This window comes from Podarcis tiliguerta (assembly GCF_965153285.1).
Source record: "Podarcis tiliguerta genome assembly, chromosome: Z".
Classification (NCBI taxonomy): Eukaryota; Metazoa; Chordata; class Lepidosauria; order Squamata; family Lacertidae; genus Podarcis; species Podarcis tiliguerta.
The window spans coordinates 24,368,410-24,392,215 of NC_139553.1; the positions used below are offsets into that span (position 1 = coordinate 24,368,410).

A 23,806-nucleotide genomic window follows, 5' to 3' on the forward strand; every position below is an offset into this window, starting at 1 on the left:
GCACACCATGCACATCACAGCTTGTCCCACTGGAAATCTGAAGAGTCAGTCTGTGACTGGAGCCCACTCCACGAATTGAGGGAATATTGCCAACTTTCAGTGTGTGGGGGTAAAAATGCTCAGAACTCTGAAGTGGAGTGGGCTTACTTTTAACGATGAGGTGGCCACGGATTCACAGCACACCCTCTTTTAACAGAAGAAAGCATTGGAACAAAGGCAAGTGGTGCCTAGCTTGCCATCAGCAACATGGAACTATTATGATTTGTTTTATATCTTTATTTTGCCATTTACATGCTTATTTATAATAGGGTTAGATGTAGGGGATGAGTGTTGTCAGCTTAAGTGCAGGGCTGGCGGGCCCATGAGCCTTGCTGAGGCAGTCACCTCAGGCAGCAAGCTGGGGACAGTTGAGAGGGCTGGCGGGTCTGAGGAACCTCAATCACTGCCTGCCCACTGAGACTCTTCCCTCCTCTTCTGCCCCAGGGAGCACACTGCTCACACCACCTTCTCTTCTCCAGCCTCATTTTTTCTCCCCTGCCTTCAGCACACCGGGGTTTCCCCAGGCCGCCTCCAGTCACTTCATGTGGAGGAGGAGGAGGATGTGGGTGCCATTTTCCATTTTGCCTCAGGCGGCAAAATGTCATCTGTCGGCCCTGCTTAGGTGGGTATTTAGGTAGGTAGAGTATTCAGGTTGTTGTTGTTTCTAAGGTATCTTACTAGAGACAATTTTCACAATGTTAAAAATGCAAGTAGAATTTATTTTGCCTCTATTAATATTCTGGAATGAGGGCCTAGAGCCTCCCATACATCCTTGGCCCTCTTGGAGGTCACAAAGCCTAGTGCTACACCCCTTGGCTGAGTCCAAACTCCCCTTTGTGGTCAGCAGAGTGACTGTCTCCACCACCTACTGAGCTGGAGAAACCCAGATGACTATCCTTGTATCGTGTTTTTTTTGGTTATAGCTACACAGGACATGTGGGGTGAGATAATACTTCTGTTGTACTACACCAAGACACAGTATTAAGCATGTGTTTGTGTCGATCTCCGCATACACTCTACACCTGCCTCTCAGAAACTCGTTCCAACTAAGACCATCACATTCCTCTGCTGCCCAGCTTTTTTCTGCTTTTTTCCTTATAGCCCTTGATGCTTCCAGGACTTTCTTAGGAGCTTCCTGTCTCTCTACGGAAGGCAGGCATCTTCTCCCTACCTCAATGAATTTGTGGACTCTTGGCCCCATCACAGTTTGTGCCTGTGCATTCCACAAAGCAATTAAGTACTACATGAAGAACCTTTTTCATGGTCTGTAATTTCCCCATCAACGATAGTGGATTGCCCAAATTTCTAGTATTAGATGAAAGAAACTCCCCCTCTAACCACTTTGTGTTCAAGCCCTCGATCATCTTGGCTGCTGCCTTCGTGTTCCTTTTAACTGCAGAGATAATACATGAAATTGTAAGACTTTGTTTGCAATTAGAAAGTTTTAAATATATTATTATGCCACCCACATTTCTGTTCTGTTTCTTCCGCAATGAGTCTGGGGGTGCCAACTTGAATAAAATATTCCCCCTAGAGATGCGGATGGCGCTGTGGGTTAAACCACAGAGCCTAGGACTGTGCGCTGCTCTGGTTCACCAGAAGCGGTTTAGTCATGCTGGCCACATGACCCAGAAGCTGTACGCCGGCTCCCTCGGCGAATAAAGCGAGATGAGCGCCGCAACCCCAGAGTCGGCCACGACTGGACCTAATGGTCAGGGGTCCCTTTACCTTTACCTAAGTCCCATCCTGCACAATCGATCACATGCATGCAAATGGTATCATTTGAATGGCAATGCCTATCAATTTGGGGTGGGGGGTCTGGACTCCTTAAATATTTTCTGGAGGGTGGGGGCTGAAGGGACCACGGCCGCTAAGAGTTGACTCGTATTAATGAGTCCCTATCTTCTTTAACATCCACCCCCCCCCACACACAAACAGTAACATTTCTGGTCTTTCTGATAAAAGGCCTCCTTTCCTCCTCCTGATCTGTTCCAGATCCAGGCAACTCCAGGGCTTCATAAGGAGGAAGACTAATAAAGTTAACCCCTAAGGCTTAGAGGAAGCTAAGCCAACTGAGGTCCCATCTCAGTTCTGGCCCCTCTCCGGTGGGTGCCATTGCCATTATAAGAGAACAAGGGAGGTGTTCATGGTGAGTTCAGGCACCTCAATGTCTAGAAAAATAGCACTGGTAATAATAACAGTCCAAAGCAGAGTGACACAAATAAATTATCTAAAGAACAAAACATAGAAACTCAGTGAAAGTCGGGGAGAGAATTTTATTTTGAAAATGTTCACAAGGTTTTCATGTAAACCCTCCTCCCCCCAAAGTGGCCACCTGGGCCACTTGTTGTATCTCCTCAGTGAGCGGTGGTTGCGGCCTGACACGGGGCCTCCCTCGCTGCTCAGACGCAACACACCATTTTGAGCGCAGCATGTCTCCCTCAGCTGCCATGGGGGCTCAGGGGTTCCCGCCAAACCTGCTAATTCAAATGAGCCAATCCATGGCAGCCTTAGGGCTGATGAACGGACCTGAGAGAGGCAGGCTTCACGCAGGTCCGCTCGGCAACTATAATTCCCAGCTGACCCTGCCCTCCTTGTTGCAGCAATCCCATTGCTAAGGCAAGTCAGGTGGGGAAGAGTGTCACTTAGAAGTTCAGTTATGCGGCACTAAATAGGAATACCATTTAAAAGATACTCAAAGGTATACTTTCGAACAGGGGAAAACAGTAATGTTTCCGAAAGTATAGTGAGGTGAAAGAGAAGAAACCTTTGTTTAATGTGTGTGTGTGTGTGTGTGTGTGAGAGAGAGAGAGAGAGAGAGAGAGAGAGAGAGATTAAAGATGACAGGAACTAGAACCACCTTTGCACAATAAAGTGAGGAGAACTGGTAGTCATCAAACGTAGAGAAATGCTATACATCAGACAGGCTGAGGTCGCAAAGGCAGCTTGTGTCCATAAAATAAAAAAATGGGGGGGGGGGGAATCAATAAGCAAAAAGGGAAGGTTGCGCAGCTGTGTATGCACAGAGAAACATGGTTTTTAAAGAAGAGACTAAGGTAAGGCTACCAGATTTTCTTCAATAAATCCGGGGACACTTTTCAGCTTCGTACTAAACTGATGGATTGATTTGTAAATCCGGGGACTGTCCCCGGGAAACGGGGACATCTGTTAACCTTAGACTAGGGAGGACTTGTGAATAAAACTAGATTTATTACAGAACAAATGGGAGTCATTGAGCAGAAATAAGGAGTTGTTGTATGGCAAGACTTTACCATCTAAGTTTCCTTATATCCAGGGTTGCCAGATCTCCAGGGCTGACCTGGGCTATCCAGGCGTTAATGCACCATAGAGGCTTGTTTAGGTCATGTGTGTCAATAGCTGCTTCTCTGAATGCTGCGGCTGCTTCAACAGTCAGTTCTAGCCCAGGAGACTCAGGTTGTGTCCACACTTCAATTCGTCCTGCACTTTCTTAGCACTTGTATCACATCAGTAGCACTGAACCAAAAGTTTTTCATTTATATTTCAATACAGAAACACACACACACAAATGCTTTTTTACCACATAATAATAATTAATTTTATTTATACCCCACCCTCCCCAGCCAAAGCTGGGCTCAGGGCGGCTAACAACAATCAAAACAATCCAACATTCTAAAAACCTTTCACTATAAAATTAATCAAAATCAAATTGATGGCAACCATCAAGCAAGATTCTGTGCAGATTGCCAGAGGAGGGGGTCGGGCTGCGCCCTGACCAAAGGCCTCGTGGAACAACTCTGTCTTACAGGCCCTGCGGAAAGATGTCAGGTCCCGCAGGGCCCTAGTCTCTTGTGACAGAGCGTTCCACCAGATTGGAGCTGCGGCCGAGAAAGCCCTGGCTCTAGTTGAGGCCAGCCTAACCTCTCTGTGGCCTGGGATCTTCAGGATGTTTTTATTTGCAGACCTCTGTGGGACATACCAGGAGAGGCGGTCCCGTAGGTACGAGGGTCCTAGGCCGTATAGGGCTTTAAAGGTTAAAACCAGCGCCGTAAATCTGATCCTGTACTCCACCGGGAGTCAGTGCAGCTGGTATAGTACCGGATGAATGTGATCTCGCAGTGACGACCCCATAAGGAGTCTCACTGCGGCATTCTGCACCCGCTGGAGTTTCAGGGTCAGTCTCAAGGGCAGCCCCACGTAGAGCGAGTTACAATAATCCAGTCTGGAGGTGACCGTCCCGTGGATCACAGTGGCTAGGTCAGGGCGAGAGAGAGATAAGGAGCCAACTGCTTAGCTTGGCGGAGATGAAAAAATGCCGCCTTTGTTATAGCTGTAATCTGCGCCTCCATAGAGAGGGAGGTATCAAAGATTACACCCAAACTCTTAACGGACGATGCTGGCACTAATTGCAACCCAGCAAGAGATGGGAGTTGCCCCCTCAATCCCATATCGCCCCGTTCCAGCCAGAAGACAGAGGTCTTCGAAGGATTTAACTTCAACCGGCTCCCACGTAACCATCCAGCCACAGCTTCCAGACATCTGGTCAGTGTGTCTGGGGCCGAGTCAGGATGGCCATCCATCAACAGATAGAGTTGGGTGTCATCAGCATACTGATGGCAGCCCAGCCCAAAACTCCGGACAAGCTGGGCGAGGGGGCGCATAAAGATGTTAAAAAGCATCGGAGAGAGAATCGCACCCTGAGGCACTCCACACACCAAGGAGTGGCGCGATGACAATTCCCCCCCAAACGCCACCCTCTGTCCCCAACCAGAGAGAAACGAGCGCAGCCATTGAAGGACTGTGCCCTGGATCCCCACGTCGGCAAGGCGGTGGTCCAGGAGTTCGTGATCAACCATGTCGAAGGCTGCTGACAGGTCTAGAAGAATCAGCAGCCCCGACCCGCCTCGATGGCTGCTGGCTGCTGCTGCTGCACTGTGAGTTGGGAAGGCCGCTCCGTCCTCAGGCTAACTCCACCTGGCCCAGGGGGCGGGGCCCAGACTGACTCACCACCGCCACAGCTTAAGAGGCCTCATGAGGCACTGGGACACCGCTGCTGCTGCTGCTGCACCATGGGTGTTGGGGAAGGCCGCTCCCTCCTGTAGGCCCACTCTACCAGGCCTAGGGGGCGGGGCCCACACTCGCCACCACTACAGCTTTAAGGACACTGGTGCTGCTGCAGCAAATGTTTAAAATGTTTTTATATATTTTAAAGTATTTTAAAGGGGTTTTTACTTTTTACTTTAACGGCAATTAAATTATGGTCTATTTTTAACTTGTGCTTGCTGGACTCCCACTTGAGGGTTCCAGAGAAGCGATAACGGTATGCCTTGGAATGCCAGTTGCAAGAACATGGGTGTGAAAGGACTATTGCAATCATGTCTTGCTTGCAGGCCTCTGATTGAGACATCTGGCTGGTCACGGTGGGAAACAGAATACTGGGCCAGATAGACCTCTAAACTGATGCGACTGGGCACATCTTATGTGGTTATGATGGTTGTTGTTAAAAAACCGGAAAGGAATTTCCCCCTGCTCCGCAGGTTTTGCCTTCCCCATAGCAACTGTCACAACTTTGGTGGTTTTAGGCCTTGGGCAAAATCCTTTAGTCTATCTTCCCTAAATGGGGGGTGGTGTGAAGTGGTGACTCACCCCCCACCCCGTGCGGCGGTGATTCCAGGGTTCCCTGTTAAAGGGGTTTGTGTGAAGGGAGTCACTGGCCATACACTGAAAGGTCTACCCAACTGCCCCTGCACCTCTTTTCAGCATGTCAGCCAAGGAGTGCAAAAGCACTGGGATCCTCCACATTTGTCACCAGACTGCCGTCTTGTGGGTTAGATGTGCAACCCATAAGGGAGTCTGCCGATTCTTGGCAGTACGAAGAAGAACGACATCAAGACACCAAGTTGGGGGGGAGAGGTTTTCTGTCAAAGCAGTTGCTCCAATTATACCACTGATAACCCAGTCTGGCACAGCTGAGTCTCTCAGGCCATAGCCCAGGGGTTGGGAATTGGAGGAATGCTGTCGACATATTATATCTTGATTTATTAAAATAAATCTTATTAAGGTTTATAATGAAAAATTTAATATATTTTCTCTAATTTTAAACTAACTAATAATTTTATCTAGATACAATAAAAACATGCAAAGTGGTAGGGTGTGTGTGTGGAGAAATTGAGGAGGAGAAAGAAAGAAAGAAAGAAAGAAAGAAAGAAAGAAAGAAAGAAAGAAAGAAATTCATAGAATCATAGAATCATAGAGTTGGAAGAGACCACAAGGGCCATCGAGTCCAACCCCCTGCCAAGCAGGAAACACCATCAGAGCACTCCTGACATATGGTTGTCAGCCTCTGCTTAAAGACCTCCAAAGAAGGAAACTCCACCACACTCCTTGGCAGCAAGTTCCACTGTCGAACAGCTCTTCCTGTCAGGAAGTTCTTCCTAATGTTTAGGTGGAATCTTCTTTCTTGTAGTTTGGATCCATTGCTCCGTGTCTGCTTCTCTGGAGCAGCAGAAAACAACCTTTTCCCCTCCTCTATGTGACATCCTTTTTTATATTTGAACATGGCTATCATATCACCCCTTAACCTCCTCTTCTCCAGGCTAAACATGCCCAGCCGTTCCTCATAAGGCATCGTTTCCAGGCCTTTGACCATTTTGGTTGCCCTCCTCTGGACATGTTCCAGTTTGCCAGTGTCCTTCTTGAACTGTGGTGCCCAGAACTGGACACAGTACTCCAAGTGAGGTCTGACCAGAGCAGAATACAGCGGCACTATTACTTCCCTTGATCTAGATGCTATACTCCTATTGATGCAGCCCAGAATTGCATTGGCTTTTTTAGCTGCCGCGTCACACTGTTGGCTCATGTCAAGTTTGTGGTCAACCAAGACTCCTAGATCCTTTTCACATGTACTGCTCTCAAGCCAGGTGTCACCCATCTTGTATTTGTGCCTCTCATATTTTTTTTGCCCAAGTGCAATACTTTACATTTCTCCCTGTTAAAATTCATCTTGTTTGTTTTTGCCCAGTTCTCTAATCTGTCAAGGTCGTTTTGAAGTGTGATCCTGTCCTCTGGGGTGTTAGCCACCCCTCCCAGTTTGGTGTCATCTGCAAATTTGATCAGGATGCCCTTGAGTCCATCATCCAAGTCATTGATAAAGATGTTGAATAAGACCAAGCCCAAGACAGAACCCTGTGGCACCCCACTAGTCACTCTTCTCCAGGATGAAGAGGAACCATTGATGAGCACCCTTTGGGTTCGGTCAGTCAGCCAGTTACAAATCCACTGAGTGGTAGCATAGTCAAGACCGCATTTTACCAGCTTCTTTACAAGAATATAATGGGGCACCTTGTCAAATGCCTTGCTGAAATCAAGGTAGGCTACATCCACTGCGTTCCCTTCATCTACCAGGCTTGTAATTCTGTCAGAAAACGAGATCAGGTTAGTCTGACATGACTTATTTTTCAGAAATCCATGCTGACTATTGGTGATCACAGCATTCCTTTCTAGGTGCTCACAGACTGTTTGCTTAATGATCTGCTCCAGAATCTTCCCTGGTATTGATGTCAGACTGACTGGGCGGTAATTATTTGGGTCCCCTCTTTTCCCCTTTTTGAAAATAGGGACAACATTTGCCCTCCTCCAGTCTGCCGGAACTTCGCCTGTTCTCCAGGAATTCTCAAAGATGACTGCCAGTGGTTCTGAGATCACATCTGCCAGTTCTTTTAATACTCTTGGATGCAGTTCATCTGGCCCTGGAGACTTGAATACATCTAAACTAGCCAAGTATTCTTGTACTAGCTCCTTAGTTATTCTGGGCTGTGTTTCCTCTGCTGAATCATTTGCTCCAAATTCTTCAGATCTGGTATTGTTTTCTTTATCGGAGAAGACTGAGGCAAAGAAGGCATTGAGGAGTTCAGCCCTTTCTGTGTCCCCTGTTTGCATTTCACCATCTTCTCCTCTGAGTGACCCCACTGTTTCTTTGTTCTTCCTTTTGCTATGAACATACCCATAAAAGCTTTTTTTGTTGCTTTTAACCTCTCTAGCAAGCCTGAGTTCATTCTGTGCTTTAGCTTTTCTGACTTTGTGTCTACACGTGCTGGCTATTTGTTTGAATTCCTCTTTGGTGGTTTCCCCCCTTTTCCATTTTTTGTACACATCCTTTTTAAATCTTAACTCAGTTAAAAGTTCTTTAGATAGCCACCCTGGCTTCTTTAGGCACCTTCTATGTTTCCATCTCATTGGTATTGCCTGAAGTTGTGCTTTTACTATCTCCCTCTTAACAAACTATCTCCCTCTTAACAAACTCCCAGCCATCTGAACTCCCTTTCCTTTTAGTATTACTGTCCATGGGATCTCACCCAGCTCTTCCCTAAGTTTTATGAAGTCGGCTTTCTTAAAGTCAAATTAAAAGAGAAAGATAGAAAATTAAGATTCAGAAAGTAAATAACTTCCAATTCTTCATCTGTCTGCTGTATAAAAACCAATATTCACTTCATCCAACCCAATATCACACCCACCAAACATAGTATATCTTTTAATAAAAAATTTATTGATATTTTATTAGTTTTTTCAATTATAAAGTAATATAGTGGAATCTTGGTTGCCAAACGCCTTGGGAGCTGAACAAACGAAAACCGGAAATAATTGTTCCGGTTCTTTGGAATGTTCTTTGGAAGTCGAATGCACAGCACAGCTTCCGCAGCTTCTGATTGGCTGCAGGAAGCTGCTGCAGCCAATCAGAAGCCTTGCCTTGGTTCCCAGACTGTTTCAGGAATTGAACAGACTCCCAGAACGGATTAAGTTCGGGAACCAAGGTTCCAGTGGAACCATTCCACTGTAAAGTGGTACAAAGAGAAAGAACAAAGAACACAACACACAACTGTGTAAATGGGAAAAACATTATATTAAGATATAAAAAAATATATCAGCCTCTTAGCTACCACTGCTTTGCAGTGTCAAGAAAGACGGCATATAAATTTGCCAATTAAAAATAAATAGATTAAAATAAAATTGGACACATTTTTGTCTTTGATGGTTTTAATTGGTTTTGATGGGTTTTCAATACAATTAAATGACTGACAGTGGCATTGATACACCATTTTGTTACATCTCTAGGGATGTGATCCAGTTGATTTTCTATCCAAATGGGATGGTTTTACAAATTTGAGCCATATTTGCAGTCACACACAACCCCAGGTTCCAGGATTTAACTCATGCATCCGGGCATGGAGCTGTGGAAGAAAAAAAGATAATGTCTCATAGGAAGATGTGGAATTGGGACCAGGGAGGAGAAACCTGGTAACTAGCTAATAGGGACACTCTAGCTGTATGGACACCTCAGCGCTAATATACATGCTGATTCCTTCATACTCTTTCCTTGTAGGGAAGGTGCTGTAGCCATTTGATCATTTTAGGTGCTCTTTCTGTACAAGGAAAGTTGGCTTAAGAGAACCAGCAACGCTTTCCCCTTTAATTCACAGGCAGGGTTGGCACCACTGCTGAAGCCCACACAGGAGTAGGAGGCCCATTGTAAGACCTTGCCGGTTCTGCTGCTGGCTTTTCACCTGCACTCTGCAAGTGGGTGAGTAGCAAAAGGAGCAAGGAGAAGAAAGACAACCTCCATTGCACATCTCCGCCACGCTCATTCTGGGAGGTAGTGCTGATTGGATCCAGAGCGAGAGGCAAGCAAATGAGCAGCAGGACCAATGGTGCAGAAGAGGTAGGCCCATTTAGGAAGGGGAGCACATAGAGAGCGTGTTGCTCAAGCCTCTCTTCCCCAGAAAACACCCTAGAGCCCATACAGCTTACACTGCTGAGAGAAACTAATGCAACAAACGCTGCAGCCTGGGACCAGGATATATTGAGAGATGCACTTTCCGTCTGAAGCGGTTTGTGCTTGATCAGATCAATGGCCTCACCTCTGCTTTCTGATCTACCTCAGTCAGATGCCTGATTGAGGTAAAGGAGGCGGGTCTTTTATATTCAAGTAGCCTGACTGTGGAATGCCCTGCTGGACAGATCTCCCTGGATCCATCACCAGTTGCTTCTATCAGGGCTATTTGGATTCACCTGTTCCATTAGACATACCACACTTGATCAGGTGATGGCTGATGCAATTGAAGATTTTTAAAATACGGTATATATTTTTATCTGCCTTTCTTTTATTTGGCTGTTTGGCTGTTTTTACATATGTTCTTTAATGCAATGTTCCTTAGCTTAATCTAACTTGTGTTCCATTTTTAGAAAGAGAAGGAAGGAAAGAAGGAAGGAAGGAAGAAACAGAGAAAGAAAGAAAGAAAGAAAGAGAGAGAGAGAGAGAGAGAGAGAGAGAGAAACTTCACCATTATTTACCCCAAATTGAGAAATATCAGGTCATAAGATGACAACTATTCTTACCAGATTTTTGTAGATAGATAATCTTGTCCGCTGGCAAATCCAGGGATTTGGCGACAGCCTTGTATGTGTCTATTATGTCAGCTGATGGTTCTGGTTCCCTAGCTTCAGACCCCAAAAAGATGTCACATTAAGAATTAGGATGAGGAAAGAGAGGGGGAAGGAACAGACATATTTTGGGTTGGGAGCACATAGTTAAAGAGGTATAGGATAAAGCCTTATTTGCTGCTATCATGATTGAGTGAAAAATTAATAAATATTTAACAAACTTAGTGAGAATCTAGTGAGCTTCATAACATGCAACTTTCTGAACAAAGCTCACAGAAAGCCATTTAGGTTATTTATCCTGCAATGTTAATCTGTTATAACCTTGGTTTGAGTACACAAAACCTGCATAACCCTGAAACCAATCATTCATTGTTGTGAGTAGTATTCTTATGACCTACCATAAATGAATGGATACTGGAAACATTCCTAGGGTAAAAGAGTAGGCCTTTATGCAGAAAACATGTCTGACAAAATGTAATGGTATCTACCATAACCCCAGTTTCAGGGACCTGTTTTTATAAGTAGTCTTTCATGTTTTGATTCTATCAATGCTTAATTGTATTTAATGATGGCTTTTTCTATGTTTATTCTTGTTTTAAATTTGTAAGCCACCTTGAGTCTGTGAGGGTAAAAATGTGAGGGTATAATTAATTAATTAATTAATTAACTAAAACATAGGATTTGCCAACAAAAGGATAGGAAAGGGACCCCTGACCATTAGGTCCAGTTGCGGATGACTCTGGGGTTGCGGTGCTCATCTCGCTTTATTGGCCAAGGGCACCGGCATACAGCATGTGGCCAGCATGACTAAGCCACTTCTGGTCAACCAGAGCAGCACACAGAAATGCTGTTTACCTTCCCGCTGCAGCTGTACCTATTTATCTACTTGCACTTCGTGCTTTCAAACTGCTAGGTTGGCAGGATCTGGGACGGAATAATGGGAGCTCATCCTGTCACGGGGATTCGAACCACCAACCTTCTGATCAGCAAGCCCTAGGCTCTGTGGTTTAACCCACAGCACCACCCGCATCCACCAAAAGGATGGACAGCTTTAAAAGGGGAACATGGACAGCCTTAAAAGGGGAACAGGCCAATAGAAAGTACCATTTAACCTACCATAACAATGCAGACACAATGTATAATAGGGCATAAATCTGTTCTAAAATATCTAGCTGTGCTGGCTGAATATATCTTTCAAATGCTAACTGTACCACAGCACTAAAATACAAAGGGTTGCTCACAACCTCGAAATCCGGGTGATGCAGATAATGTGCAGCAGACATATTTCTGAAAACAGGTCAGATGCATTTTAATTCATAAAATCTTCAGTGGCATATAGTTTATGAATGACTTCTGCTTGTGCATGAAGGCAATTCATATAATGTATTATGCTGCTGAATATTCAGAATTTGAGAAAAGTGACCTAAAGTTATTTTATAATGCAGCAGTGTCCAAGCCTCTACAATTCACATTGATTCAAGATGATGCTCAGTCCATCTTAAGTCCTGGATCTGCTCAAAAACTTTGGCTATGTTCTCCATGTCATTTTTCTCCAGAGGTCATAGAATCATAGAACTAATGAGCAGTACTAGCTGAAGCACTGGATTAGCGCCACGACTTCAAGCAAGTTCCATTTTCTTAGGTTTTAGCTCATACAGTTCATTCAAATGAATGTTACAAAACCAAATGCTGCCATTTTTCTTTTTAAAGAACTTGGGAGAAGATGATTTGAGTGGAAATGAAGAACGAGACACATTTTCCTCTCCCCAACAACTTCATTTCCAGTTCAGTTTGCACTTCAGTGAGTGGAACATTTCTGGTGGGTCTAAAGAAAAATAACCACTGTATTTTTATATTTTTAGTTGGCAGGTATACCTGACACATCCAATAGCACACACTCCTTGCAAACACACACACCAGTGCACTCCCCAACCCCCATTCCACAATGGCACATACTATAAAGATGAAGGGCCTTCATTATTGCTGTCTCAACGAAAACCATGTGATAACTGCTGTAATCTGCTTTCACGAAATATAAGGTGCTCTGCCCTAGAAAAAGAACCACAACAAATATCCTTTAAGGGTGCATATATCGCTTTTCCCTGTACACTTGCTAGATCTGATAGGTATGTAGCCTTTTGACTAAATAGAAACCTTATGAGGTAAATCTAATCCCCAATTAATGCAAACCCTTTGGCACAATTAAAGCTTATGAGGGAGTCTTAAAGCTCGAAAACTGAAATATAAAAAGAACTTACTCAGTTCAATTCCCAACAAGTCATTTTATATGCTCATTTTAACCATATGAACACCTATTTATTTATTTATTTATTCATAAAAATTGTATATTACAATTTTATAAAGCAAATAGCAAAACAGTTTACAACATTTTTCTAATATGTAGTTAGACTCACTGAACACACTGCACTCAAGTATATGCATGTTTACACCAAATAAGTCCTATGCCCAAGTGAAAAACAAGTAAGGACATTTGTATGTTGCCCAGCTAACTCTTCCAAAATAAAGGAGAAAAGTACCAGAAGCAGGGGGGGGGGGGGGGTTTGTACAGGAACCCTCTAAACAATGAAAATTGTACAAGAAGTTATTTAAAAGTAGGCAAAACAAGACTACATGCAAGATGAATAATACACATGAATAACTGGGATCTCCTTGACTACGTTGTTTCATGCTTCAGAAGAACAAAATGGCATAGCCTCATTTGATTTTTCAAAACTGTATTGAACTATGTTCATTTTAAATAGTGTAATACAATAAATAACCTTACCCATTTGAATGTCCCGAGGCAGCCATTTAAAGCATGGGCCTCAAGAAGGGCATTCAAGATGTCTAGCTGTGCTGGATGCCTCTCCTACCTTATATCCTTTGGAGTAGGACGGTCCCATGAAGAACTGATTCTACCACCACCGCTACCACCATCCCCCCCCCCCCCCCCCGGATATGGGCAAAGACTTCATCATGCCATGTTTGGTTTGGTTTTAGTTTTTAAACGTTTTATCACTTCTCAGAGGAATCCAAAGTTTAAAAAGTCTCTTGCCAACAACCTATCTGTGATTATCCTCAAGGACCGAGTTGCAATATTAAGCCCCCATTAGGAAGCCCTAACTGGTGGGGAGAGAGGTAGAGAGAGCAGAGGTGGTTTGAGAACAGATTGGTTTCCCATGGAGGTGGGTAAAATATTATAAATTCCCTCCAGCCTAAGGGAGGAATGAGCCACTTGAAGTTACCTTTTGTATATATTCCAGGCTTCTCACCAGGAATCAATCGACTCACCATCTTTTTGCATTCATTATCTCTGGCAGGGGAAAAAAATATATAAGATCAGAAAAGTGTCTGCAACAGGAAACATCCTCCCACCCCATCCATGTCTGAACCAACTGAAATTCTGGCCTAGGGAAGTCTTGTGAGTCTATGTAGGGAAATCCTTGCCAATCCGGTGCCCTCCCAATGTTCTAGACTAAACTTCACCAGCCCCAGCCGGTATGGCTGCATGATACAGAAACTAATAGGAACATGACTGGACTGGTTGGGGTTGATAGGGACTGTAATCCAAAACATCTAGAGCAGCCTTTCTCAACCTTGGGTCCCCAGATGTTTTTGGCCTACAACTCCCATCCTCCCTGACCATTGGTCCTGTGAGCTAGGGATCATGGGAGTTGTAGGCCAAAAACATCTGGGGACCCAAGGTTGAGAACCACTGATCTAGAGGGCACCAGGTGTTTATTGACTATGAAGCTCTGAGATGGTTCCACAGCAAATGAAATGCTCCTGAGTGTTCTTGCTACTTTTGGGCTAAGTTCTTGGGGGTTGGGTATCTGGTAAAGCGTGAGAGTCCAAAGCACTTACATTTCAAGTGATGAGTCAATAAGTCCAATCCAATGTGAGAAATTGCTGGGCAGGACCTTGGAGAACTTTTCTTTGGCATGTTTGCCCAGAGTTCTCTCAGAATCAGGCATGCTAATGCCTTCTGAGGCCTTCTGGGCAACACAAGTAGCTGCCTGGGGAATAGAGTTCTGGAGACTGTGATGGCTAATGGGGAACCCCACACAGAAAACATTTTGCCATCAAAATGTAAGGAGAAGGATTCAGGAAGGAAGGTGGATGAACATATCTTCTTTCAACATGCATAATATTCTGTCCCTACAAACTTGCAGAATTGCAGCTGCCAAGACTCTAGAATTTTAGTGATTACCCCACTTCGAAAAGTGTATTCATGAATCTTGAAGCACAAAGAAAGGTAGTGATCAAAGTAATCCAAGAGAACTTACTGATAAGCCTCTGCTACAGAAACCAATTCTCCATTGTTTTCAGGTTCCACTGTAATAAGATGCCTGGTGTAATGCGTTAGTTCACCTCTATCTATCACCATTGCAACGAGAGTCCATCTTCCAGCCAACTAAAAAAAGAAGTTGGTATAGTATGTTTTTTCCCAGAAATGCATGCAGGGAAATGATCATCTTTCCTCTCGCATCATTCCAGGCAGCAATGCCCACTCTGTTTTTCCCCCTTAAGGCACCTCGACTAGTGTAAGATACCTTAGCTTGGAAGAATCAGAGGATGCAAACAGAACTCTCTCACATAGCTTATGGCCTTCTTGGATCCTCTGTGCAAAGGGGAAATGGCATCACTGAAGTGGTGGCCTGTTTTAGGATTTATGTATTTTTCAGCCATGGCAATAAAGGGAATTTTTACAGCTCTCCAACCAGAGGTAGGTAAGGGCCACTGCGTGTCACTTATCCACTAATATCTCTCTCTCTCTCTCTCTCTCTCTCTCTCGTGTGTCCAGCACACATACACACACAGCACCACAACTTCAGTGTCCCTCCCTCTTTCTATCACACAGTTTACATTTACGGGAAATGTGGTCTTTTTCTCTACCCAGAAAAAATATGTGAAAAGTGTAAAACTGTGTTACTACTCTTCTGCATCACAGCACTTTTACCCTTCACATTATAGACAGGTTTTGCTTTATTTCAGTTGTGTGTTATTTGAAAAGCAGTTGTGTGTTATTTGCTTTGTATTGTGGGGACTGGAGACAGTGTTTGGTGGGATGGGGCTTCATTATGAACATTATGAAATAGTCACAGACTTTTTAAGGAAAAATAAAGGGCAGTGCTTAGCAGCAGCAATGCAGAAATTAATTTATTTATTTAAAATCTGTAACAATTTCACAATTAAGAGATCTTTGGCACAACAAAAAACTCTCTTGGGGAGACAGATCTGGCCCGCAGGCTGAAAGACCCCTGACATAAAGACAGTAAGAGCTGGAAGTAAAATTCATACAAGTTCAAATCTATACTCAAAATCCAAACCTGGGAGTTTGTGATTTACAGTGACCAAGTAAATAAAAGACCATATCCCAGAATGTCCCATATCCCATATGTCAAAGATCTCCAGATGGTGCTATTTAATGCTCCCTTGTGCTAAAGAATTGTTGGAATATTTACCTGATCCGATCAGAAATGTGCAAAGGAAAAGTGCCAAAATTCTGACATGCTTTTTCCTTACAAAAGGTGGCAAACACATACCATCACCCCTTGAAGTGTTTAAAGCTAAACCCCGAACAGTTATTATATGGGGCTCAGATTTGGACAGGCCCTCACCTTGGATCTACAGAAGCTGTTCAATCTAAGATCCTAAGGCAACTTTTTTCTGTTCCATTCTTTGTTCCAAATGCTTCATTGCACTTAGAATTACAGATTTGGTGTAGGACATTTATTTATTGGCTTTGCCTAAATTTAAACTCCCCTGGTCTACTACACTTCGTATCACAAGATTATCATGAGAGCGCTGGGACTAAAATTGTCACCCAAAAGCTTTACTTTTCTGGTTTATCAAAAGAACAGTTATTAACACTGGGCTTCAGTAAAGCAAATGATTTAATATAATATCGAGCGACTGAATAATTTGGCCACAATAAGGACATTTTATCCATGGTATGATTATTTTCCACCTTGACATTTTGGCACCCTATTCTGCAAAATTTAACAATTCCAAAATACAGACACGGTTTCACTTTCGCAAGATTGAATATACTGTCTACGACTGTACTTGAGGGTCAATTTCAAAAAATTCCACTGGGAAAATGGTTATGTCCAGGTGGAGATGGCAGTATGGAGTCAGTGGCTCATGTACTTGCACTCTCTTTATAATGATTTGAGGAGTGAGGTTATGATTCCTCTATTATTGTCTATGCCTGGTCGCTTAACCATTGCAACTGTGTCCTTTCTTTTAGATGATCAAGATGACAGCAAAAACTGCAAGGTTTTTAGCGGGGGCAATTAGAATAAGATCTATTATTTGATTATTGAGGTAAACCTCCAAAATGTATTTTGTATAGTTAAGTTTTTACCTCTTTCTTCAGTACATTTTATTTTATTGCTATGACTAGTGGCTGATGCAATAAAGATTCTTCTGATTCTGATTCTACCTGATCATTCCCCTACTTTCAGGCAAGCAGGTGGGCATTGTGCCCCAAAATTCAAGGCCCCCAAATGGCAGTGCCAAATTATTGCCTCGCCTTGAACTGTTGCAGTAAAAGGAGAAATTGAACACTTATCTGGTTGCCACAGTCCTGCGAAACTGGCATTTGTAAGGCACAAGAGCTGTTACCTTTTGAACATCAAGGTCTGGCTGAATGTCGATGCTGTCTGAAGCTTGAAGCAAGTATAAGGAAGTCAACACCAAACTTAACAGCACACCTGTCATCCTTGTAATGGGCTCGCCTTTGCACCAGATTTCTTCCTTCCTTCCTTCCTTTCTTTCATGATGGCTCTTTATAACCTTCAAAGCATATCCACCTATCCACCTCTTTGAAGCTAATTATTCACAGGGAAACAAGATAACCAGGTTATTTTCAGAAGAAATGGTTTCATCAGGACCCATATTCAGAAAGCTCTAGCACACCATGCACATCACAGCTTGTCCCACTGGAAATCTGAAGAGTCAGTCTGTGACTGGAGCCCACTCCATGAATGGAGGGAACATTGCCAACTTTCAGTGTGTGGGGCTAAAAATGCTCAGAACTCTGAAGTGGAGGGGGCTTACTTTTAACGATGAGGTGGCCAAGGATTCTCAGCACACCCTCTTTTTAACAGAGGAAAGCATTGGAACAAAGGCAAGTGGTGCCTAGCTTGCCATCAGCAACATGGAACTATTATGATTTGTTTTATATCTTTATTTTGCCATTTACAGGCTTATTTATAATAGGGTTAGATGACGGGGATGAGTGGTGTCAGCTTAAGTGCAGGGCTGGCGGGCCCATGAGCCTTGCTGAGGCAGTCACCTCAGGCAGCAAGCTGGGGACAGTTGAGAGGGATGGCGGGTCTGAGGAACCTCAATCGCTGCCTGCCCACTGAGACTCTTCCCTCCTCTTCTGCCCCAGGGAGCACACTGCTCACACCACCTTCTCTTCTCCAGCCTCATTTTTTCTCCTCTGCCTTCAGCACACCGGGGTTTCCCCAGGCCACCTCCAGTCACTTCATGTGGAGGAGGAGGAGGATGTGGGTGCCATTTTCCATTTTGCCTCAGGCGGCAAAATGTCATCTGTCGGCCCTGCTTAGGTGGGTATTTAGGTAGGTAGAGTATTCAGGTTGTTGTTGTTTCTAAGGTATCTTATTAGAGACAATTTTCACAATGTTAAAATTGCAAGTAGAATTTATTTTGCCTCTATTAATATTCTGGAATGAGGGCCTAGAGCCTCCCATACATCCTTGGCCCTCTTGGAGGTCACAAAGCCTAGTGCTCCACCCCTTGGCTGAGTCCAAACTCCCCTTTGTGGTCAGCAGAGTGACTGTCTCCACCACCTACTGAGCTGGAGAAACCCAGATGATTATCCTTGTATTGTTTTTTTTGGTTATAGCTACACAGGACATGTGGGGTGAGATAATACTTCTGTTCTACTACACCAAGACACAGTATTAAGCATGTGTTTGTGTCAATCTCCGCATACACTCTACACCTGCCTCTCAGAAACTCGTTCCAACTAAGACCATCACATTCCTCTGCTGCCCAGCTTTTTTCTGCTTTTTTCCTTATAGCCCTTGATGCTTCCAGGACTTTCTTAGGAGCTTCCTGTCTCTCTACGGAAGGCAGGGTTATCCTAAAAAAAGTTATGCTGAGGGCGCATTTAAATCCTGTAAATGCTTCACTTTTGTTTTGGAGGGAATGTTTGAATCCCTTCATGTGATGCGTCATAGCAATCAATGGGGCTTCACACATGCACAATTCACAAACCACAATGTCTCTGTGGAGAACAGGTTGGTGTTTGCGTCTGCATAAAAAGAGCCAATTTACTGGATCAGTGCAAAGATCCACCTAGTCCAGTGGCCAAGCAGGAAGCCCAGAATCACGAGTCCACTTTTGCTGATTGCCTTCTAGCAGGTGGTAGATTGCCCCTGAACCAGGGTATTCTATATAGCCATAATTGAGAACAGCCATAGGCAGGCATCTTCTCCCTACCTCAATGAATTTGTGGACTCTTGCTTTCCAAGCCTCCAAGTTTATTGGCCCCATCACAGTTTGTGCCTGTGCATTCCACAAAGCAATTAAGTACTACATGAAGAACCTTTTCCATGGTCTGTAATTTCCCCATCAACGATAGTGGATTGCCCAAAGTTCTAGTATTAGATGAAAGAAACTCCCCCTCTAACCACTTTGTGTTCAAGCCCTTGATCATCTTGGCTGCTGCCTTCGTGTTCTTTTTAACTGCAGAGATAATACATGAAATTGTAAGACTTTGTTTGCAATTAGAAAGTTTTAAATATATTATTATGCCACCCACATTTCCGTTCTGTTTCTTCTGCAATGAGTCCGGGGGTGCCAACTTGAATAAAATATCCCCCCCCCCCATCCTAGAGATGCGGATGGCGCTGTGGGTTAAACCACAGAGCCTAGGACTGTGTGCTGCTCTGGTTCACCAGAAGCGGCTTAGTCATGCTGGCCACATGACCCAGAAGGTGTACGCCGGCTCCCTCGGCGAATAAAGCGAGATGAGCGCCGCAATCCCAGAGTCGGCCACGACTGGACCTAATGGTCAGGGGTGCCTTTACCTTTACCTAAGTCCAATCCTGCACAATCGATCACATGCATGCAAATGGTATCATTTTAATAGCAATGCCTATCAATTTGGGGTGGGTGGTCTGGACTCCTTAAATATTTTCTGGAGGGTGGGGGCTGAAGGGACCACAGCCCCTAAGAGTTGACTCGTATTAATGAGTCCCTGTCTTCTTTAACATCCACCCCCCCACACACACACAAACAATAACATTTCTGGTATTTCAATACAGAAACACACACAAATGCTTTTTTACCACTAATAATAAATAATAATAATAAATTTTATTTATACCCTGCCCTCCCCAAGCTGGGCTCAGGGCGGCCAACAACAACCGAAACAATCCAACATTCTAAAAACCTTTCACTATAAAATTAATCAAAATCAAATTGATGGCAACCATTAAGCAAGATTCTGTGCAGATTGCCAGAGATTGCTGCGCCCTGACCAAAGGCCTGGTGGAACAGCTCTGTCTTACAGGCTCTGCAGAAAGATGTCAGGTCCCGCAGGGCCTTAGTCTCTTGTGACAGAGCGTTCCACCAGATTGGAGCTGCGGCCGAGAAAGCCCTGGCTCTAGTTGAGGCCAGCCTAACGTCTCTGTGGCCTGGGATCTTCAGGATGTTTTTATTTGCAGACCTCTGTGGGACATACCAGGAGGGGCGGTCCCGTAGGTACGAGGGTCCTAGGCCGTATAGGGCTTTAAAGGTTAAAACCAGCACCTTAAACCTGATCCTGTACTCCACCGGGAGTCAGTGCAGCTGGTATAGTACTGGATGAATGTGATCTCGCAGTGACGACCCCATAAGGAGTCTCGCTGCGGCATTCTGCACCCACTGGAGTTTCTGGGTCAGTCTCAAGGGCAGCCCCACGTAGAGCGAGTTACAATAATCCAGTCTGGAGGTGACCATCGCGTGGATCACAGTGGCTAGGTCTGGGCGAGAGAGAGATAAGGAGCCAACTGCTTAGCTTGGCGGAGATGAAAAAATGCCGCCTTTGTTATAGCTGTAATCTGCGCCTCCATAGAGAGGGAGGTATCGAAGATTACACCCAAACTCTTAACGGACGATGCTGGCACTAATTGCAACCCAGCAAGAGATGGGAGTTGCCCCCTCAATCCCATATCGCCCCGTTCCAGCCAGAAGACAGAGGTCTTCGAAGGATTTAACTTCAACCGGCTCCCACGTAACCATCCAGCCACAGCTTCCAGACATCTGGTCAGTGTGTCTGGGGCCGAGTCAGGATGGCCATCCATCAACAGATAGAGTTGGGTGTCATCAGCATACTGATGGCAACCCAGCCCAAAACTCCGGACAAGCTGGGCGAGGGGGCGCATAAAGATGTTAAAAAGCATCGGAGAGAGAATCGCACCCTGAGGCACTCCACACACCAAGGAGTGGCGCGATGACAATTCCCCCCCAAACGCCACCCTCTGTCCCCAACCAGAGAGAAACGAGCGCAGCCATTGAAGGACTGTGCCCTGGATCCCCACGTCGGCAAGGCGGTGGTCCAGGAGTTCGTGATCGACCATGTCGAAGGCTGCTGACAGGTCTAGAAGAATCAGCAGCCCCGACCCGCCTCGATGGCTGCTGGCTGCTGCTGCTGCACTGTGAGTTGGGAAGGCCGCTCCCTCCTTAGGCTAACTCCACCTGGCCCAGGGGGCGGGGCCCAGACTGACTCACCACCGCCACAGCTTAAGAGGCCTCATGAGGCACTGGGACACCGCTGCTGCTGCTGCTGCACCATGGGTGTTGGGGAAGGCCGCTCCCTCCTGTAGGCCCACTCTACCAGGCCTAGGGGGCGGGGCCCACACTCGCCACCGCTACAGCTTTAAGGACACTGGTGCTGCTGCAGCAAATGTTAAAAATGTTTTTATATATTTTAAAGTATTTTAAAGGGGTTTTTACTTTTTACTTTACACATCTTATGTGGTTATGATGGTTGTTGTTAAAAAACCGGAAAGGAATTTCCCCCTGCTCCGCAGATTTTGCCTTCCCCATAGCAACTGTCACAACTTTGGTGGTTTTAGGCCTTAGGCGAAATCCTTTAGTCTATGTTCCCTAAATGGGGGGTGGTGTGAAGTGGTGACTCACCCCCCACCCCGTGCGGCGGTGATTGCAGGATTCCCTGTTAAAGGGGTTTGTGTGAAGGGAGTCACTGGCCATACACTGAAAGGTCTAACCAACTGCCCCTGCATCTCTTTTCAGTATGTCAGGCAAGGAGTGCAAAAGCACTGGGATCCTCCACATTTGTCACCAGACTGCTGTCTTGTGGGTTAGATGTGCAACCCATAAGGGAGTCTGCCGATTCTTGGCAGTACGAAGAAGAACAACATCAAAACACCAAGTCGGGGGGGGAGAGGTTTTCTGTCAAAGCAGTTGCTCCAATTATACCACTGATAACCCAGTCTGGCACAGCTGAGTCTCTCAGGCCATAGCCCAGGGGTTGGGAATTGGAGGAATGCTGTTGACATATTATATCTTGATTTATTAAAATAAATTTTATTAAGGTTTATACTGAAAAATGTAATATATTTTCTCTATTTTTAAACTAACTAATAATTTTATCTAGATACAATAAAAACATGCAAAGTGGTAGGGTGTGTGTGTGGAGAAATTGAGGAGGAGGAGAAAGAAAGAAAGAAAGAAAGAAAGAAAGAAAGAAAGAAAGAAAGAAAGAAATTCATAGAATCATAGAGTTGGAAAAGACCACAAGGGCCATCGAGTCCAACCCCCTGCCAAGCAGGAAACACCATCAAAGCACTCCTGACATATGGTTGTCAAGCCTCTGCTTAAAGACCTCCAAAGAAGGAGACTCCACCACACTCCTTGGCAGCAAATTCCACTGTCGAACAGCTCTTACTGTCAGGAAGTTCTTCCTAATGTTTAGGTGGAATCTTCTTTCTTGTAGTTTGGATCCATTGCTCCGTGTCTGCTTCTCTGGAGCAGCAGAAAACAACCTTTCTCCCTCCTCTATTTGACATCCTTTTTTATATTTGAACATGGCTATCATATCACCCCTTAACCTCCTCTTCTCCAGGCTAAACATGCCCAGCTCCCTTAACCGTTCCTCATAAGGCATCATTTCCAGGCCTTTGACCATTTTGGTTGCCCTCCTCTGGACACGTTCCAGTTTGTCAGTGTCCTTCTTGAACTGTGGTGTCCAGAACTGGACACAGTACTCCAAGTGAGGTCTGACCAGAGCAGAATACAGCGGCACTATTACTTCCCTTGATCTAGATGCTATACTCCTATTGATGCAGCCCAGAATTGCATTGGCTTATTTAGCTGCCGCGTCACACTGTTGGCTCATGTCAAGTTTGTGGTCAACCAAGACTCCTAGATCCTTTTCACATGTACTGCTCTCAAGGCAGGTGTCACCCATCTTGTATTTGTGCCTCTCATTGTTTTTGCCCAAGTGCAATACTTTACATTTCTCCCTGTTAAAATTCATCTTGTTTGTTTTTGCCCAGTTCTCTAATCTGTCAAGGTCGTTTTGAAGTGTGATCCTGTCCTCTGGGGTGTTAGCCTCCCCTCCCAGTTTGGTGTCATCTGCAAATTTGATCAGGATGCCCTTGAGTCCATCATCCAAGTCATTGATAAAGATGTTGAATAAGACCGGGACCAAGACAGAACCCTGTGGCACCCCACTAGTCACTCTTCTCCAGGATGAAGAGGAACCATTGATGAGCACCCTTTGGGTTCGGTCAGTCAGCCAGTTACAAATCCACTGAGTGGTAGCATAGTCAAGACCGCATTTTACCAGCTTCTTTACAAGAATATAATGGGGCACCTTGTCAAATGCCTTGCTGAAATCAAGGTAGGCTACATCCACTGCGTTCCCTTCATCTACCAGGCTTGTAATTCTGTCAAAAAACGAGATCAGGTTAGTCTGACATGACTTATTTTTCAGAAATCCATGCTGACTATTGGTGATCACAGCATTCCTTTCTAGGTGCTCACAGACTGTTTGCTTAATGATCTGCTCCAGAATCTTCCCTGGTATTGATGTCAGACTGACTGGGCGGTAATTATTTGGGTCCCCTCTTTTCCCCTTTTTGAAAATAGGGACAACATTTGCCCTCCTCCAGTCTGCCGGAACTTCGCCTGTTCTCCAGGAATTCTCAAAGATGACTGCCGGTGGTTCTGAGATCACATCTGCCAGTTCTTTTAATACTCTTGAATGCAGTTCATCTGGCCCTGGAGACTTGAATACATCTAAACTAGCCAAGTATTCTTGAACTATCTCCTTAGTTATTCTGGGCTGTGTTTCCTCTGCTGA

The 23,806-nt window shown here is 44.8% G+C and overlaps 1 protein-coding gene and 1 long non-coding RNA gene across 2 annotated transcripts in view; both read right to left on the reverse strand.

The window, feature by feature from the left end:
- Positions 1–23,806, reverse strand: part of LOC310669724 — a 550,125-nt gene that overhangs the window by 77,278 nt on the left and 449,041 nt on the right. The gene's annotated exons all lie outside the window — the stretch shown is intronic.
- LOC310669670 (lipocalin-15-like) lies at positions 9,034–17,244 on the reverse strand. The gene is made up of 6 exons (XM_083424130.1): positions 17,086–17,244; positions 14,742–14,869; positions 13,701–13,768; positions 12,412–12,504; positions 10,411–10,512; positions 9,034–9,245 (listed from the first exon to the last, which is right to left on the reverse strand). The coding sequence occupies exons 1-6, from the start codon at positions 17,179–17,181 to the stop codon at positions 9,226–9,228; spliced, it is 507 nt and encodes a 168-aa protein (XP_083280256.1). The 5' UTR covers positions 17,182–17,244; the 3' UTR covers positions 9,034–9,225.